The sequence below is a fragment of the Gobius niger genome (assembly GCF_951799975.1).
Source record: "Gobius niger genome assembly, chromosome: 2".
NCBI classification, from domain to species: Eukaryota; Metazoa; Chordata; class Actinopteri; order Gobiiformes; family Gobiidae; genus Gobius; species Gobius niger.
The window spans coordinates 42,346,762-42,365,321 of record NC_136853.1 but is presented as its reverse complement, the minus strand read 5'-3'; the positions used below and the strand labels follow the sequence as shown (position 1 = coordinate 42,365,321).

The window sequence follows — 18,560 nt, the reverse complement described above, 5'->3', positions numbered from 1 at the left end:
ATTCATCCATTTTCTTCCGCTTTATCCAGGGCCGGGTCGCGGGGGCAGCAGTCTCAGCAGAGATGCCCAGACTTCCCGATCCACACACACCTCCTCCAGCTGTTCTGGGGGGACCCCGAGGCGACACCAGGCCAGCTCGGAGACATGGTCCCACCACCGTGTCCTGGGTCTTCCACGAGGCCTTGTCCCACTAGGACATGCCTGGAACACCTCCCGAGGGAGGCGACCAGGAGGCATCCGGAACAGATGCCTGAGCCACCTCAGCTGCTCCTTTCGACGTGAAGGAGCAGCGACTCTACTCCGAGCTCCTCCCGGGTAACTGAGCTCCTCACCCGATCTCGAAGGGTGTGCCCAGCCACCCTGCGAAGGAAACTAATTTCGGCCGCTCGTATTCGCGATCTTGTCCTTTCGGTCATTACCCAAATCTCATGACTATAGGTGAGAGTGGGAATGTAGATCGATCGGTAAATTGAGAGCTTACAATATATACAATAAAAAAAATTAAAAAACACAGTAAGACCACAATTATGTTCAGAACTAAGATCATACAGTCACAGCTAACATCCGTCCAGCTGTGAAGCTGAGAGCCAATCAGCTTAAAATCATACAAAGCCTAAGGTGCTGCAGCTTCTGAGCGACACAAGATCATTTATCTTAGCAACAGCCTCTGGAATAAAAGAAACCCTGGCCCGACGGGTTCCCGTACAGGGCATTCTCAGCCTGCATCCGGAGGGGAGTAAGTTCATCTCCAAGAGCGGATGGTCCGGACACTCCATTATCTGCTGGGCTTTACGAACAACCCGTCTGCTGTAAAGGTCATGCAGCTGAGTCCGCTGTGCACCAATGATTTTACCTCATACTTTGACGATTTTTGTTGGTCACAGAAAGAGCACCAAACCAAGGCATAAAACAAAATGGTAAAACTGACTCAATAAAACACTGATAAAAAATGGTCATGAGGTCATTACAAACTCTAAATTAATACATATCAACTACTGTCGATTTTTGTGTCTTAGTTTTGGGCTAATACTGTATCTCATCACATGAAACAAAAACAGTCTCTAAGTTAAATGTCTTCTTTGTCAGCATATATGGACTAAGATCAAATGATTTTCTCTGAAAGATGTCCAAAGGTGGTGAGAATATTCAAAAACAGTGTGTGTGATGTTGGGGTCAGATGAAAGGACTTTCAGCCATAAGATGAATGTAGTAGGTTTGTGAATCCAATCACTTCAAAATAATCAATTTCAACACTTTTTTTTACACAATTTTCTTTTGGGAGATTTCTTTCAAATAATCACACTGAGCAGATTACAAAGATTGAAATTGTTCAGATTAAAAACATTATGCACACAACTTAACACTGCACAATATCCCATCAATGCTTGAATGAACAGAACTCTATTTTCTCTTCAAATATGCTAAACAAAAAAGAAGAAATGCACGTTTTCATTGGGTGTGGAAACAATGGTAGCTGAGGGATAATTTAAGATTTACCCCTTTTCCTTTGTTATCTTGTGATCTCTTCAAAACATCCCACTATGTAGAATCAGTGGGCTTTTGTGACTCTCTTCTCTTTTCTCTTTTTGTGATCTGACGTCAGTGCTAAATTGTCAAACTGACTCATAGCAAAGGAGAGTACTAGCACTAATATGACAGGAGAACAAAAACGTAGACTTTTCATGGCCCTTAAGTGTAGACTGACACCGCCACATGACGCATTCGGCAAAACACCGTGATGTGATTGGCCTTCGATAGCAGCCTGTTAAATGGTATCTCCTGTTAGAAAGCATAGATGAAATGTATTTGCATATATCAAATAATGGCTCCGGCTGCAGCCCAGTTAAACTTAAAGGCCTATAACAGCACCACTGTGAGAGTCCCCTTAACCCCCACCTGAACCAAGTGCGTCTTCTCCAGTTTGGCAATTCTGAAAGCTTCTTGAAAAAAGCGTCACAATAGAGACGAAAATGAGACGTAAACAAGGATGAAAACCCAACAAAAGAGAGACGCAAACAAAAGAGTAAGGATGCACAGATGCCACTTTTTCTAAAACCGATATGATACTTTGATTTGAGTACTTGCCGATACCGAATACGAATACGAGTACATGGCATTTTCTTCAACTTCCTCTCGTGAAGTCTCTAGTGAATAGACGGTTTATAGACTGACTTTTTAACAGCAGATTGGTTAGTGATTACTTGAGTAAAGTAGGCTACACTTTACTACACTACAGAAGTTATATCAGAATTTCACAGATGCCATTTTATTGTTTATATATTTTACATTCAATATATTTTTATTGCACTGTCCATCATAGTCAGTCCGTGTCCAAAAGCTCCTCAATGCCTGTGCTTTATTCATTTGGCTATTTTTATAAAACAATAGTATTGAGATGTTACTTATTACTGGTCTCTTTTTGACTTTACTTCAGCTCCGTGTGGATTTTCTCGTGTGTTTGTAGCAACTTAGCGAGTAGCAACAACATTTTGATTGTTTTGCTGCAGCTCAGTTTCGGTCAATATGGACACGTCTTTATTTTTTGTTTTCTGAGTACTTTTTAGTCGATGGGTTAGTTTTTCAGATGAATAAGCCCCTGTGCATGAAGCGGCTTAAAAATTGTATCGGCTTAGGAACTGTTAGCCGCTAGTTAGCCGCTATGTAGCATCATTAGCCTGTATCATGGAAACAGTGCAGACTCCACGCTGCAGCACTAACAACATTTAGCTCTGGTTAAATCCAGCACAGACCCTGATTTAGGGAGTGTCGTGTGTAATAAAGTCAGCTCTATGTGGAATATTGGATTTCCACTAAAGAATTCTCCACTTTGTTGCTATTTTCTCTCCTCAGCGGAGAGGTGCACCGGCCACACGTCAAGTGGTGTCGGTTTCTGGTATCGAGACCTCATGAATGAGTACGAGTATGTGGTATCGGCCCAATGCCCGAAACTGGTATCGGTACATCTCTACAAAAGAGCAACAAAAACATGACGAAAAAGCCATGAAAATGTGACAAAAATGTGACAAAAAAAAGGAATTTAAAAATACAAAAACAGAACAAAACACTTTCAAAATGTGACAAAAACACAGCAAAAGAGTGATGAAAAAGCAATGAAAATTCAACAAGAAAGAGCGACAAAAAAGTTACAATCAGTGTAGTAGGTCGTAGCTTTCAAATGAGGCATTACACAGAAAATGCGTTTGGTTCAGGCGGGGGTTAAAGGGACTATACGGAGTTTAAAAATGTTAAAATTATGTATTTTCCTCCCCCTACATGTCCTAATGTGTAGATTGAGCCCAGACCTGTTCACCACAACTGCCTCTAAAATCCTGCACTGTCACTCAAAACTGTTACTTCGGGTCCGAATTGTCGTCATGCACAAGCTTAATATAGAAGGTGCAGTTACATGTATGACCTGAGGTGGCAGTAGTGAGTATAAAAAGGCTAACTTGCATCTAGCCCCTTTAAAAGGTTAATAAAAAATATTTATTCTGGGCAAAAAGTGCTGTGGCCCACGGGAAACGTCCCGACAATTTCCCAGCATGCCATTGGGCAGCACTTTGAGCCACAATATGCCAGTAGTTGGTCGTCATAATCTATTCCAAATGTTTCAGATTGTTAAAAATTGTAATTGAACATCCTTTTTCTTCAGGTTACACGCCGTTCCCCAGTTTAAGAGTGACTGACATCGTGTCTGCAGGCGTGTTTTAATGGCCCTCACTTACCCTGTGTTCTGTTCTGTGTGTCACAGTGGAGGTGGGAGTGATTGGTCTAAATTGGTCTCGCTAGATGTCAGGAGGCCTCTAGTATATAATATAATGACAGGTGTAATTTGTCTCACCTGTCCCGCTGTGTCCAGGATCTCCATGGTAACCATCTCATCATCTATGTTGGCCTGATGCCGGTACGTGGACTCTGTAAGTCACAACGGGAGAAAATGGTCAGTGTAATGTGTAAAAATGATACAGACAATAACTACTGTAATGGTAAATCTTATCAAACTCTCCAAATGAAGTGACCCAAATCCCAATTTTTAGTCCACATGCGATTGATTTTCCATGAGTGTGAACAACGCAGATCAATTTTTCTCACATGTAACCCCGGCCCCTCCTGGAACCGCCACCTTAACGTGGTGGCGCCCTAATGATCCTAGGAGCCATGTTGTCGGGGGCTTCGTGCCATTGGTAGGGTCTCTCAAGGCAAACTGGTCCTAGGTGACGGGTCAGATAAAGAGCGGTTCAGAAGCCCCTTTTGAGAGACCAACAGGCCCGGTTAGAACCGTGAGGCCGTCCTTCCATGGACTCACCACCTGCAGGAGGAGCCATGGGGGGGACTGGTGCAATGTGATTTGGGCAAATGGATGGATGGATGGATGGATGGATGGATGGATGGATGGATGGATGGATGGATGGATGGATGGATGGATGGATGGATGGATGGATGGATGGATGGATGGATGGATGGATGATGGGTAGATGGATGGATGGGTAGATGGATGGATGGATGGATGATAGATGGATGGTGGGTAGATGGATGGATGGATGATAGATGGATGGATGGATGGATGGATGATAGATGGATGGATGGATGGATGGATGATAGATGGATGATGGGTAGATGGATGGATGGATGGATGGATGGATGGATGATAGATGGATGATAGATGGATGGATAGATGGATGGATGATAGATGGATGGATGGATGGATGGATGATAGATGGATGATGGGTAGATGGATGGATGGATGGATGGATGGATGGATGGATGATAGATGGATGATAGATGATGGATAGATGGATGATGGGTAGATGGATGGATGGATGGATGATAGATGGATGGATGGATGGATGGATGGATGGATGGATGGATGGATGATAGATGGATGGATGGATGATTGATGGATGGATGGATGATTGATGGATGGATGGATGGATGGATGATTGATGGATGGATGGATGGATGATTGATGGATGGATGGATGGATGATAGATAGATGGATGGATGGATGATTGATGGATGGATGATAGATGGATGGATGGATGGATGATAGATGGATGGATAGATGGATGATAGATGGATGGATGGATGGATAGATGGATGATAGATGGATGGATGGATAGATGGATGGATGATAGATGGATGGATTTAAAAAATAAAATAATTTTATTGACCTTTATTTAACCAGGATAGTCCCACTGAGATTAAGAATCTCTTTTTCAGGGGAGTTCTGGCCCCAGAGGGGAATCTATTGTACATGTTTTTAGTGGTAGGGGAAACCGGAGTACCCGGGGGAAACCTACGCAGACACGGGGAGAACATGCAAACTCCACACAGAAAGGCCCTGTCCAGGTGGGAATCCAACCCGGGACCTTCTAGCTGTGAGGCGTGAGCGCTAACCGCTGCGCCACCGTGCCGCCCTATCGAATATACAGATGATGGATGGATGGATGATAGATGGATGGATGGATGATGGGTAGATGGATGGATGGATGGATGATGGGTAGATGGATGGATGGATGATGGATGGATGGATGGATGATGGGTAGATGGATGGATGGATGGATGGATGGATGGATGGATGCAACCCACGGCCATTTTAATCATTTCCTTCCCTGTTCCTAAATCCAATCTTAACATTTTGAACTCCTCTGGTTTTAAATTCTTGTGAAATTGCTCCTTTCAAAGTAACTCAACCTTGAAGCCTTTTCTTATCAGTCTGTCATTCGCTGCCCGTTAACACATCTCTATTGCGCTCAGTAAAATTTTGCATAATACGAGGCACCTGAGTGTTTTCAAAAGGGCTTATTGCTCCCCTTTGTAGGACTTTCCATTAAATCGTGATGTAGCGTTGGTGAGCCAGGTGACCGCGCTGTATTTTCTCTGTTATTGGTTGCTAAGCTGGCGACCCACAGCGACCCAGAGCTAACCTCCGCTGGCTTTGTAAAACACACAAGTCTGAGCTGTCCAAGTGTTTTTGTTCAACACAAACGGGATGGGCCTCGAGCGCCCCTTGTAAAGATCCTGTCCGTGTAAACAGCTGAAATACTTTCACTTGAAGCTTTGTTGTGTTTCCTTAAAGGCTTACTTCTGAGGAGGGCTGGGTGCCGCCGTTCAACCAGTACCAGCGCTTTTACAGTTATTGTACTGTACCGATATCTGAATACTGAATATACTTTCAATCATCTCAAGCCGTTGAACATTGTGAGTAAGTTATTTGAGCAAAACCAATAGATTTATGTTTAAAGGTAGGGTATATGTACAGTATAATGATTTATAAATGCCCCGAGACATGAGGCCATTATGTTCAAATCAACTATTAGTTTGACTGGAAACAACTGTTGTTGTTTTTTTTACATTTTCTGTTATGGTTCTGAGTCTCACACTTAAGGCTGGTTTATCCTCCAGCGACAAATCCTCACTGACATGCTCCTACTTCAAAATGTCACAAAGAGTCATCTCTTTAAACACCTCAATGGCCTTGCCCCGCGTTATCTGTCCGACCTGCTAGTGTCATAGACCCCGACACGTTTGCTTGTGGTTCCTCAGACCCAGCACAAACTCAGAGGAGACCGAGCGTTTTCTCTTATATGTACTCAACTCTGGAATGAGCTGCCTCTGTATATTCGACAGGTTGACACCCTGCTTGTTTCTAAATCACGCCTTAATGTTCACCATAGCGTTCAACTAGTTTGGAAGTTGACTTTTACTGTTCAAATGGTCTTTTGTTTTTTTGTATTTATGGTTGTATTGCCTTTTTTGAACAAACTTTGTTGTTTACAAAAGTGCTTTATTAATACACTGGACTGGATTACTATTTCAAAGAGTATTGTGATTAGGGCTGAAACAACTAATCGATTACTAAAATAGTTGTCAACTATTTCAGTAATCGATTAATCGTTTTCTAGTGAACACAGACTAAAGTAGAGCAAAAAAGACATAAAAATTATGTATTTTGGATGAAAACCTACTTTGTTTTTAAGGTTAGGGTCTGCAGTGTTTTGTACATTGTAAATTTCATAAATATCTGTCTTTGTCTCATCCAATCAGAAAGCAGAATTAGCACAAATAGCCTCCTACAAACGTTTACTTTAAGTTTACTCCATCCACGTGTCCTCAATCGGCGCCACTTTAGCTCTATGTGATAAAAAAATGGAAAAAATACAATTTCCATGCACCTTTCACAGCCAAGCGATTAATCGATTAATCGTAAAAATCATCGGTAGATTAATCGATTACCAAAATAATCGTTAGTTGCAGCCCTAATTGTGATCAACTTGGGCCTGGCAATTAATCAAATTATAATCTAATGATTTTAATAAAGGTTGATCACGATAATCGCGTGGTGCTTTTTAATCGAGGAGAATTGGCCAGACCTGTCTGGAAAAATATATGGATGGCGCAATGCTGCAGCGCCTGTCAGGTCAATCCCAGGGAAACACTTGGCCCAAACAAACAGAAAGCACAGGACGGCACATGCGACAGCCTGAGGAGAGGACCTGATGATTTTACATGTAAAATCTGCTACAAAGTTGCACTAACACGTCTAAAGGGCAAAACATAAACACATGGGGAGCTTCAGAGGACCAGGACGTGCACGAGGATGAAGAAGAAAACTATCGATTACTATTTGGACCATGTGGATTTGTTTTAAAGGGATTATAGGGAGTTTAATGTGTAGAATGAGCTCAGACCTGTTCACCACAACTGCCTCTAAAATCCTACACTGTCACTCAAAAGGGTGTCACTTCGGGTCCGAGTTGCCGTCATGCACGAGCTTAATATAGAAGGTGCAGTTACAAATATGGCCTGAGGTGGCAGTAGTGAGTATAAAATGGCAAACTTGCATCCAGCCCCTTTAAGGCTGTAGCTGTGGGTTAGCTGGACTTCTAACAGTGAAGTTTGATCGTTTTTTTTACTAATAAATGTACGGTTTACTCATTTCTTTATGGACATAATAAGTTGTTCAAGTTTCACTCCGTGACGTCGTGGCCTTTTGAGGATTCCCACACAAACATGCACTCGACGTCGCTTTTGACATTCTTCTTCATTCACATTTTTTGCGTCTCCTTTGCAGATGTTTGTGTGTTGCTTGGCCCGGTGAAGGGGTGACATGGGGAGGCTGTTCTGTGACGCTAGCAGTGCGGAGTTTGTTTTTGCTGATGAGTTAGCTGCAGTTTTCGGTTTCATCTGTTTACATGCTCGTCCTTATTGTTTTTTTTCCTTTAAAACAAAAAAATCAAATGGAAAATCGAGATCGTGCAATATGGGGAAAATAATCGTGATTATTCTTTTTCCACAATTGCCCAGCCCTATGATCAACAAATGTACCCTTGCTTCCTGTCACCTAAACACTAAGTCTAATCTGATTTGATCTAAAAAAAACAACCAAAATATGTTCAAAGTGATAGAGCTGTGACAATACAACAACATATAATTGTGTATAAATGATTTCTCTAGCACTATATGGAATGCAACATAACCCATGTGTTATTAATAACCATTTTGATTTTGTCAATTCCTTGATGCCTTTTCTGGAGCGTATCCAGGTCACATGTGGCTGTTCATCCAAAATATGGTGCAAATCGAAATATGTCTAAAACTGTATCTCCCTTGTTTCTGGGAAACAAGGTTTTATTGTCAAATAGCTCCTCTCTTCTGACTCACCTCCTGCCTACACATACTCTGAGAGAGGACACCGTATTCCATTTGTGAGCCCATTGTGTGGCATCAAAAGAAACCTGCTCTTCAATGAATGACCCATACTTCCTGTTCATGCAATTTATATCTGATTTCATTAATTCCAAGGCTGCACAACACATTCGCCAAAGCATTCTGGATTTGATGCTATGTATAGCTTTTGAGCGTCAAAGGAAATCCAGCAAAAATGTTTCTGTGTTTAAAACATTTAAAGCTCAAACAAGTTTAGCATCAAATTAGTGGATAGGACAAAAAAACTTTCTTATCCACAGAAACATCAATAAAAAATGTACATGGTTTTGTCCTTTACCAAATAAACACCAATAATATAAGCAAACGAGTGCCACACAAATGCAGATTGTTTATGCTTGTTCCAACCTGCTTTAAGTTCAAATATAAACGGGAGTAAATCTTAAAATCTTCCAAATGCCCTGTTTATTTGAATTTTCTGTGCTCAGAATTCCTGTAGGGCTGGGGTAAGCAACATCAGGCCCGGGGGCAAATCCGGCCCTCCAGCACAGGACCTCTGCCCCCCAAGATGATTTTGAGAAATATTAATATGCAAATAAGAGCTCAAATACCTGTTAAAGTACTCTTACAATGCGAGACAAAGGGCCCGATCTTGTGCATCAAAACGGAGACGATAGCGTGACATTTTGCACTCAGTCGGAGCGCACTTTGTGATCTTGCCACTCCAGACTTAGCGCATTTAAGTGGGTGGAGACACACATTTTCCTCCAACCAGATCGACTCCGCATCCAGGAGAGTGGTTGTGTGGGAGTGGAGGGTGAACATGTGCTTTTGTTTTGCTTCACGTTCACGCCAAGCGCAGGCCGATCCGCGCCACAGCGGACGCTGTAGCTCTTTTTCTCTCGAGACGTGAACATCGTTTAGCTCACGATGGGGTAAACTAAGTTTTTAGTTTGACCTGTGAGAGCCTAAGGCTTAAGAAAGACAGCGCAATGTAAACGAGGAAGTGAATGTCAGCCGTGTTTCCATGAGTGCAGTCACCTCCTCTTGTGACGCCCCCTCACAGGTGGCGGAGGCGAATGGCACATATAGCGCCGCCACTCGGAAAATAATTCGCCAAGAGCCTGCGCCGCCCTGTGCGCCGCCACAAGATCTGGCCCATAGTGTCAGTATTTTAATGTCCTGTCAGAACATCCCGCTTGGTCATATATAATGTTAAACAGTGATTCTCTACTGGTGGGTCGGGACCCAAAAGTGGGTCACGGAACCATTTTCAGTAGGTGCGAGTCTATAGGGAACTTTTATTCAATATTTTCCATCTGAACCTGCATGTGTCTGTTAAAATGAATGTTATTGGGTTGTTTTGATCATAATTTCAGTCTTAAAGGGAAATCTACTGCTTGTTCAACAAAAACTTGTGTGGAAAATACAATATTTTATACGATATATGACTAATTACAATGTCATCCGTGGGTAATGGTGGGTCCCAAAGCCTTACCACTTGGGAACCACTGATTTAAAACATTGGCATTTGCAGAAAATAGTTTCTTTACTTTAGGCTACAATCTTGAGGTTCGACCCTCGGGTGTTTTGGCAGCCCTCCGCGATGCAAACTTGCCTAACCCTGCTGTAGGGTGAAGAACATGTATAATGTCAACGGGATGAGCAGGGCTCCTTACACCTATAGGAATAGAGTGGATATACAGCAGGGCTTCAGGCACAAGATGAATCTCTGAGGCCACAGACCAATGCTGAGATCCCAGGGAGTCTGTTCTAGCAGGTGTCACTCACACAGTTATTACTCCTGTTTTCCCACATCAACCTAAAACACGCTGCAGTATCCCTACTCCGGCATGCAGATTGCTGTTGTATCCTTGGGCACCACACTTCACCCATTGCAGAAAGTGAGCAGGTAAGAATGAATCACACTAGTCTGGTCAAAAAGAAACAAAAGCGTCCATTGACTAACAGCTACATTCATAATTCACTGGGACCTCATCGCCCTCGGTGTGTTTTGGCTGGAAGCACAAAGGGAAAAAAGTGGCACTGCAAATCCAGACAGGAAATAACAGCGCGATTTACCAGTTTGATAACTGCCCGCACACAAATTGAATTCCTTTTGAGAACATGTTGGAACCAAATATAGCATGTATATTTTAAGCCCCACTCAACATGCACAAAAAAATGCTGGCTCGAAAACGCTTTCTTCAAAATATGAAAACTAATTTAACATCTGAATAGAGCGAAGATTTTCAAGGTCAACGTGACAAGAGCAAGTGCTGCCTATAATGCCCCTTATACAACTTTTAGAAAATTGCAAGCCTGTGTTGGAGGCTATCTGTCAGACAACTGTTTCCCATCCTTGTTTAATTCCTGTGGGAGTTAAATATACAAACACTAGGTGACAAACAACATGCAGCTGGTATATATTCATTTATACAATGCTAAAAATGGTACGTAGGATGTTACATACAGGACAGATTTAACTTCATGCTTAACAAAAAAGCTTCACAATCTTAACTATCTATCCATCTTCTTCCTCTTATGGTTGCAGGGGAAACAGTCGAAGCTGCCTGGGTCACTCTGCACTGATGGCTCCTCCCGCAGGTGGTGGATCCAAAGATGAACCGGGAAGCTCCTTTGACCTCAATTTGTATAGCGATTTTTCACCTACATTAGGTTTTCAAGGGGCTTCTCTTTATCTGATACAGAGGGGGAGGGGTGACATTGTGACCATCGATACAGACGGTATCTCTCGAATCGCCCATATATGGTCATGATTGGAAAGCAGTTGAGGGGGAAAACAAAAAGGAGAAAAACTTTCTCCAATTATTAACAAACTACTGTAACAAATGCTGAATTATGAATATAGTTTTCTACTAAATAAAGATACAAAGACATGAGGAGGAGCAAAGTGGTTCAACAGCCCATAATTACAGAAGTAACACTAGCTGCCGTGAGCTACACCTGCCATTTTTTTTGCTTCTACTGAACAATCTGCTATCAATATGGACCGGATTTAGCCTTGACTTTATTTGTATGTGATAAATCACTTTATAATCCACCTGAAAATGGCTATGACGAGATGCCGTCTGTGAAGTTCTGAGAAATTTGTGGCCGGTGATGAGGAGTTCTCTTATATTGCTGTTCAGTTTGAGAAAGTTATTGTCCTCTAGGCATCAAAGATGCAACTGGTGATGGTGGAGAGGTTAACTGGGGCAATGGATTTGGTGGACATGTAGAGGCAAGGCAACTCAATGCACCTATATCTCACCGAGGGGAAGCATGTCGATGGTAAAGAGGAGGGGGCCGAACACCAAACCTTGGGGGACACCGAGGGAAATGTGGGAATGGCAGTTGTTGACAGAGACAAGGTGGTGGCGGCCGGAAAGGTAGGAGGTGAACCAGAGGTGTGCTGTGCCGGAGATGCCAACTATTTGTAGACAGTGGAGGAGAACGGTATGGTCTATTGCAGGGGTAGGCAAGTTTGCGTCATGGAGGACCAATTTTTATCATTGCCAAAACACCCAAGGGCCGAACCTCAACATTGTTGCCTAAAGTAAAGAGCTATTTTCTGCAAATGCCAATGTTTTCATCAGCGGCTTTGGGACCCACCATTACCCTTTGATGACAAGCCCAGGACCCAAATAAAACTGTAATTTGTCATATGTCGTATAAAATATTGTATTTTCCACACAGGTTTTTGTTGAACAAGCAGTAGATATCACTTTAAGACTGAAATTATGATCAAAACAACCCAATATAATATTGATTTTAACAGACACAGTTAGTGTTTCCATGCAGTTTCAGATGGAAAATACTGAATAAAATATAGCCTATAGACTCGCGACCCACCGAAAATGGTTCTGTGACCCACTTTTGGGTCCCGACCCACCAGTAAGGGAATTACTATTTAACATTATATATGACCAAGCGGGACGTTCTGACAGGACATTTTTAAAATACTGACACTATTTCTCACATTTTTAGACTACTTTAACAGGCATTTGATCTTTTATTTGCACAATAAAATTTCTCAAAATCATCTTGGGGGCCAGAGGTTCTGTGCTGGAGGGCCGGATTTGGCCCACGGGCCTGATGTTGCTTACCCCTGGTCTATTGTGTCAAATACGGTGGAGAGGTCGAGGGGGAGTTTATGAGCTGTGGTGTCAATGGAATAAGGATGGACATTTTTCAAAGAGATGACAGGAGTGGAGATCTTGGTGGAGATCTTGGGTTGAGGCCAGGTTTTTTTCAGGAGTGGGGTGATAGTAGCAAGTTTGAGTGGGGATGGGTGTTATGAGGGGGGCTGATGGGATCGGGTCAAGCTGGAAACTGGGGAATTTCAAGCTTGTGAGGAGTTTGGTGGTGTCGGAGGGAGACAGAGGAGAGAAAGAGGGAAGGCTGTGGAGTGTAAATGGAGTGAGTAGGGAAGAGCAGTGGAGGAAGTGGAGTTTGTCGTGAATGTGGAAGTTATATTGTCCTTGTGTAAATGTCCTCGTGAACATGAACATGCAAAACCCACACAGAAAGGAATGCAACCATGGTAAGCTAAAATGATGGCTTTGTCAATAGCCTCATTATGGCGATTGCGTTCAATGACGAAGATGAACTACTCAATTTTGGTATGCTGATTCTTCAATGCCACCTGCTTAAAACCAAGCACTTAGCCCACTCCGACTTGTACACTGCTCTTATAATAAGGCTTTTACAACAATCTTACCACATTAAGCGTAATTTGAAGCTGGCATTGTAATTGGTTGGAGAAAGCCCTTTGTGGAGAACCTTGAGCGGCTTTCACCTCGGGATGCTGCTCATTCGCGGTAACCAAGGAAGCGCTGTTCCTTTCAAGCCCTTTTATGATACTCACCATACGGCCCCTCAATTTACATGCATAGACGGAGGCTGGTAGGTAAGAATGGCATGTGTAGTGTTTGTTTGCTTTTCCTCAGCGAGAGTTTGTGCTACAAAAGTGAGATACAGACTTACAGGAGGCAGAGGCAAAAGTGCAAATGACTTTTCATATTCGTGCTGTACATTGTTGTAAACCAGCAGTTCTGAAAGTGCGTGTTTTAATTAAATGGAAGCGCCGCTCTTCATTACAGCAGCGTCGTCTCTGAGTGTAAACAGCTGAGCCTCCTATGCACTTGACAGAACTGCGTGGGCGTATAATGGTCTTCAAACAAACGAAGGAGCTGCAGAAAGGCTTTGAATTTGGAGCCTGTTTCGCCGTTAAATTTAAGTGCTGTAAATTTAGATTTATTTGGTAGTGCTTTACTTTATAGCACACAGTAATCGATCAGACAGATATGATATTAGTGGCCTGTCATCATGTCACACCTGTCCACAACAGAGTAGATTTTTGGTGTTCACTAACCAGATGCTAATAGCGCTATTACTCTGGTCAAACGTGGAAGCTTTGAGAATTAGGTAATATTATGGACTATACTGTTGACATCAGTGCAAAACATGCTCCTAATAACCAGCTTGACACAGAAAATGTTTTTTTTTTGCAGTGGGTGATCAAAGCATGGATTTGGATGAGGACCTAACCTGTTTAAATCCCAAATTCTGCTGACTTTAGTCACATCTCCATGGAGACGAGCTGGAGACGTACCCACTCCCGGTAAAGTTACAGTCATGTCTTAGGAGAGCTGAGCCGCTCACAGCAAAGGCAAAAGTTTGTTTGTACATTTATGAGATATTTTTCAATGATGAAAATATCAGTCATGAAAGAAATACTTTCAGTGAGTTTAAGTGAGTAAAATTTAAAGATGCATACAGGTATAGCAGTCATTCAGGGAAACACAACAAGAGCCTGGTAATAGGTGGCGTTCACAATTTAGAATGTGATGATGTCATTATGTCAGATCGAGGGCAGGGCCAATACAACTCTATGGGAGAAATACAGTTTTTGTAAGAAATGAAAAACGAAAATTGACAAATGTGTTTCCTCATCAGTATTTGATCGTGATTGGATTCACAAACCTGTGATATTATTTTTATGTCTGAAAGTCCTTTCTATTGGACAACATCGGAGAAAATAATTGGACATTAGTTGATATGTGCTGACAGAGGAGACGATGTGACCGTTTTTGTTTCATGTGGATTACTCAAGTAATGACTGAGATATGAGCCAAAAAACAAAGACATAAAAATATGCATGTTGTCAGTTACCACAGTCACCATAGTTACCGTCAGTTGACCTCCACCTCAATTTTTAACTATTCACCTTATTCCGCCCCGCCCACTTTTGCCACTTTTTGTGTTGTCTCAGCACTTCCGTTGTCCAGACACTTCCGGTCGAGCGCGAAGCCCGTTCATTTTAACGGAGAACGAGAGAAAATATTCTCCGCTCAAATCTGATGTTTAGTCGATTGATTTGTGTAAAATGGCCAATGTTCATTTGCACCAACATGTCGACACTGCAGCGTTTCTCTGTGCGGCCTGAAAACAGATTTGTTTTCGTGTAGTGACTGATTTTATGTGGACTTCTCCAGCCCCATGTTAACACATAGGAGAGATGGGGCGGGCACAATTCATGGCGGCGACCACGCGAGGCTCCGGAATAAGGTGAATCGGCTCTTTAGAATGTTGTGATATCACGTGAACGCAACCTATTGTGGACGTTTTCCATAACATGGGAAGTACAAGTGTAATTCTGTAATTATCATTCTACATGATAATTAGGACATATTGATCACTTTACTTTACTTCGTGGTAATATGATTAATCACAACCCTCCTGTAAAAAGACTAATGTTAGCAGGAAACATGCATTTTTGGGGGGTAATAATATGGAAACTGTAAAATGCTGTGCTTGAATACTGCATTATGACCATCATATTTCCATCCTACTATCAGGTTAGCTTTCACTAGTTACTGTCTTGTTTTACCCTTTTTGCCAGGGGTTGTCCTGGTGACAGCAGATTTATATGTTCTTAGTCATCTTACTGTTTAAGCCAAAGGGAGTCAAGTGTCTTACTCTGAGAAACAATGGTATGCGCTCGGATAGGAATTTAAAAGGCTATACATGGCACTACTACTACATCACTGCTGTCCCTGTGCTGTATAGTCTCATACAAAGTTTTAAAAGCAGGTTAAAGGGGAGCAGTGTCTTGCCCAAGGACACAGCAAGCACAATGTAGGGAAGAGAGAGCATCAATAGAATCAATGGCATTCACCCAAGCAAATTATTTCAAAAAAAGCATTAAAAAAACCATCAGCCCTGTAAAGAATGGCCTTGCCCTTGACTGCAGAGATTTGAAAGAGGATTTTAAATGTGCTCTTCTGATGCAAAATATTTTCAGATTTTCACTTATCCCTCAAAATTCAACTTGGCATTTATATTCCAGTCAATGTAGTCAAATCTTGTGCTGGCGTTTTGATCACGTTTCTGTCACTTGGAGATTGCCCTGCGCTCTTCAACACCAGCGCCAGAGCAGGACCAGAGGTATATTCTCTTTCTCTTGGGACATGGCCAATGTTTAGCTCACAGGAGGATAAAGCTTGTAGTTTGTCCTGTGAGAGCTTAAACAGGATGAGGCCGCACGCAACGTTAACCCCGTCCCCAATTTCAAGTCAACTCATCTGGTCACCCGAGGGTAGACTCTAATATCTATCTCTGACAGGATGATATCTATAATAATAATAATAATAGTAAACCTATAGTGTTTGTCATTACTTACACATTTAGTCAATGATGAAGATAACTCATTAGTCTTTAGATTATGACTATTCATCCTAATACATGAAAGTCAGGTTCTTAAAGGGACGATACAGAGTTTAAAAATGTTCAAATTGAGTATTTTCCTCCCCCTACATGTTCCAGCCATGTCCTAATGTGTGGAATGAGCCCAGACCTGTTCACCACAACTGCCTCTAAAATCCTGCACTGTCACTCAAAACGGTGTTTAATGGGTCCGTAGTGCCATCATGCACAAGCTTAATATAGAGACTGCAGTTACACTTAAGACCTGAGGTGGCAGTAGTGAGCATAAAAATGACAATTCGCCCCCTTGAAGTGTGAAAGCTGACCCTCACTTGACATCCAAAGGTTTGCAGAAGTTGGTGTGTTTTTGTTTCCGTGCTCTGGTTTACTCCCCTTTCAGGCATCTAAACATGCCTTTCAGTCATGTGAGTTTTGTTGTTATGGCGGCCATTTTGAACACCGAAGTAGAATTATGCTGTACTACCACAAGTAACAATATCTCTACTCAGGATATAAAAGCAAGACAACTGATTGACAGTGGCATTATTATTTACTCCTAATCATTGCTCAAGAAGATTACAGTGAAAACACGGCCTCAGAGAGCACATGTTTATGTGAAGAAACCAGTGATTAACCAGTGTTTAAGATGCTAGCATGCTACCAGTTAGCATTTAGCTTCAACAGCTCAGCTCCGACCTTTCCAAGAGAACAGTGTTAATTTCATCGATTATAATATTTAGTCTTAATTTTAGTCAAAGTGATATTTTTTATGACTAAAATTGGACTAAAACTAAACTTAAAAGTTGTTCATGAGACTAAAACTATGACTAAAATGTCCAGATATTTTAGTCGACTAAAATAAGACTAAATAAAAATGAAAGGGAGAGACTAAAATCATCCAAACTTCTATTGACAGTCTGAAAGAGCCTCAGATCATTTACAATCACTGCGAAAGGAGCAGCTCTGAGCTTTGTTCATGTGGAGCAGCTCCATGAAGCAGAGGAACAAGATTAAACATGATTACAATGAATATTATAAATGCAAAGTCGACTAAATTAGTCTTAAATTTAGTCGACTAAATTTACTTGCAATTTTTGACTAAATCTCAACTAAAATTAATTTATATTTTATTCAAAAGACTAAGACTAAAGACTAAAACTACATTAAAATATGTTATATGTCAAAATTAACACGCCCTGAACCACACACCAAACCTTGGCTACAACATGTGACCGAGGTCAGAGCTGAGCTGTTACTGTAGTATTTCCTCAGTGTTCATAGATGTGAGCCACACATGTGTTTATCGTGTTAAAGCCATTTACAGTTGCTAACTGGTAGCATGCTAACGTCCTGAGCAGCTTAAACACTGACTCAGACTGAGACTCTGTTGACATGACTAACTGTAAAAATCATAGAGAAAGATTTTCTGTTTCTTCTTTATTTAGTCTGAGGAGTGAAGCAGATCTTTAGTAAATCCTGCTGTAGCTCGACAGACAGAGCTGCTACGTCTTTGCCACATTTGCTGGTTTCTTCACATAAACAACAAGATATTGTTACATATTGTAGTACTGCATAATGCTACTTCGGTATTCAAAACTCTGCGTGAAGTCATTGGAAACGCATGTACAGCACCCATAAACAGTAAGCGACACCACACTCTGTGACCGTGACCGCTCGGTTTAGCCTGGTCTCTATTATTAGCTCTAAAACACTGAGAGACCCAACGCTCCCCATGACCCAACCCTCCCTGCGCTGTATATTCGAATAAGTATGATGACACAGTCCCAACACAAGAAGAAAACATGTTTGCCTTACCAAGCGTGGGGTCGTACTCCCAGATGAATCGCCTGGTCAGGAATCTCACCACCAGAGCTGCGGAGAACAACAAAGCAAATATGTTCAGGATATGAGGAGAGCGAGGGGAATAATGAACTAAGTCTCCCAATTTCCTGAAGAGATTCAGATGGACGAGCTTTTTATTACGGTGCATGTTTTTGCCTGGCATATTCATGTTCATTTCCATACAAGGGGAAAGTCAGCAGTTTGATAATAACTGACACATCTCCTCTATTGTCGACCACAGGAGCAGATGGCAAACTCTTTACACCTTCATCTAAATGCTAATCCTTATTTAATTACAATCAGCCTGTCCTCAAAAGGGATGGATAGGTCTATAAATGTTG

The 18,560-nt window shown here is 41.9% G+C and overlaps 1 protein-coding gene across 1 annotated transcript in view; it reads right to left on the bottom strand.

Annotated features, from left to right (window-relative positions):
- rerg (RAS-like, estrogen-regulated, growth inhibitor) overlaps positions 1-18,560 on the bottom strand; it is a 106,829-nt gene that overhangs the window by 669 nt on the left and 87,600 nt on the right. Inside the window, exons 3-4 of the mRNA XM_079552538.1 lie at positions 18,193-18,249; positions 3,842-3,915 (exon numbers count right to left, since the gene is read on the bottom strand). Of these exons, the coding sequence (XP_079408664.1) occupies positions 3,842-3,915; positions 18,193-18,249 (131 nt within the window). The remainder of the gene's footprint in view (positions 1-3,841; positions 3,916-18,192; positions 18,250-18,560) is intronic.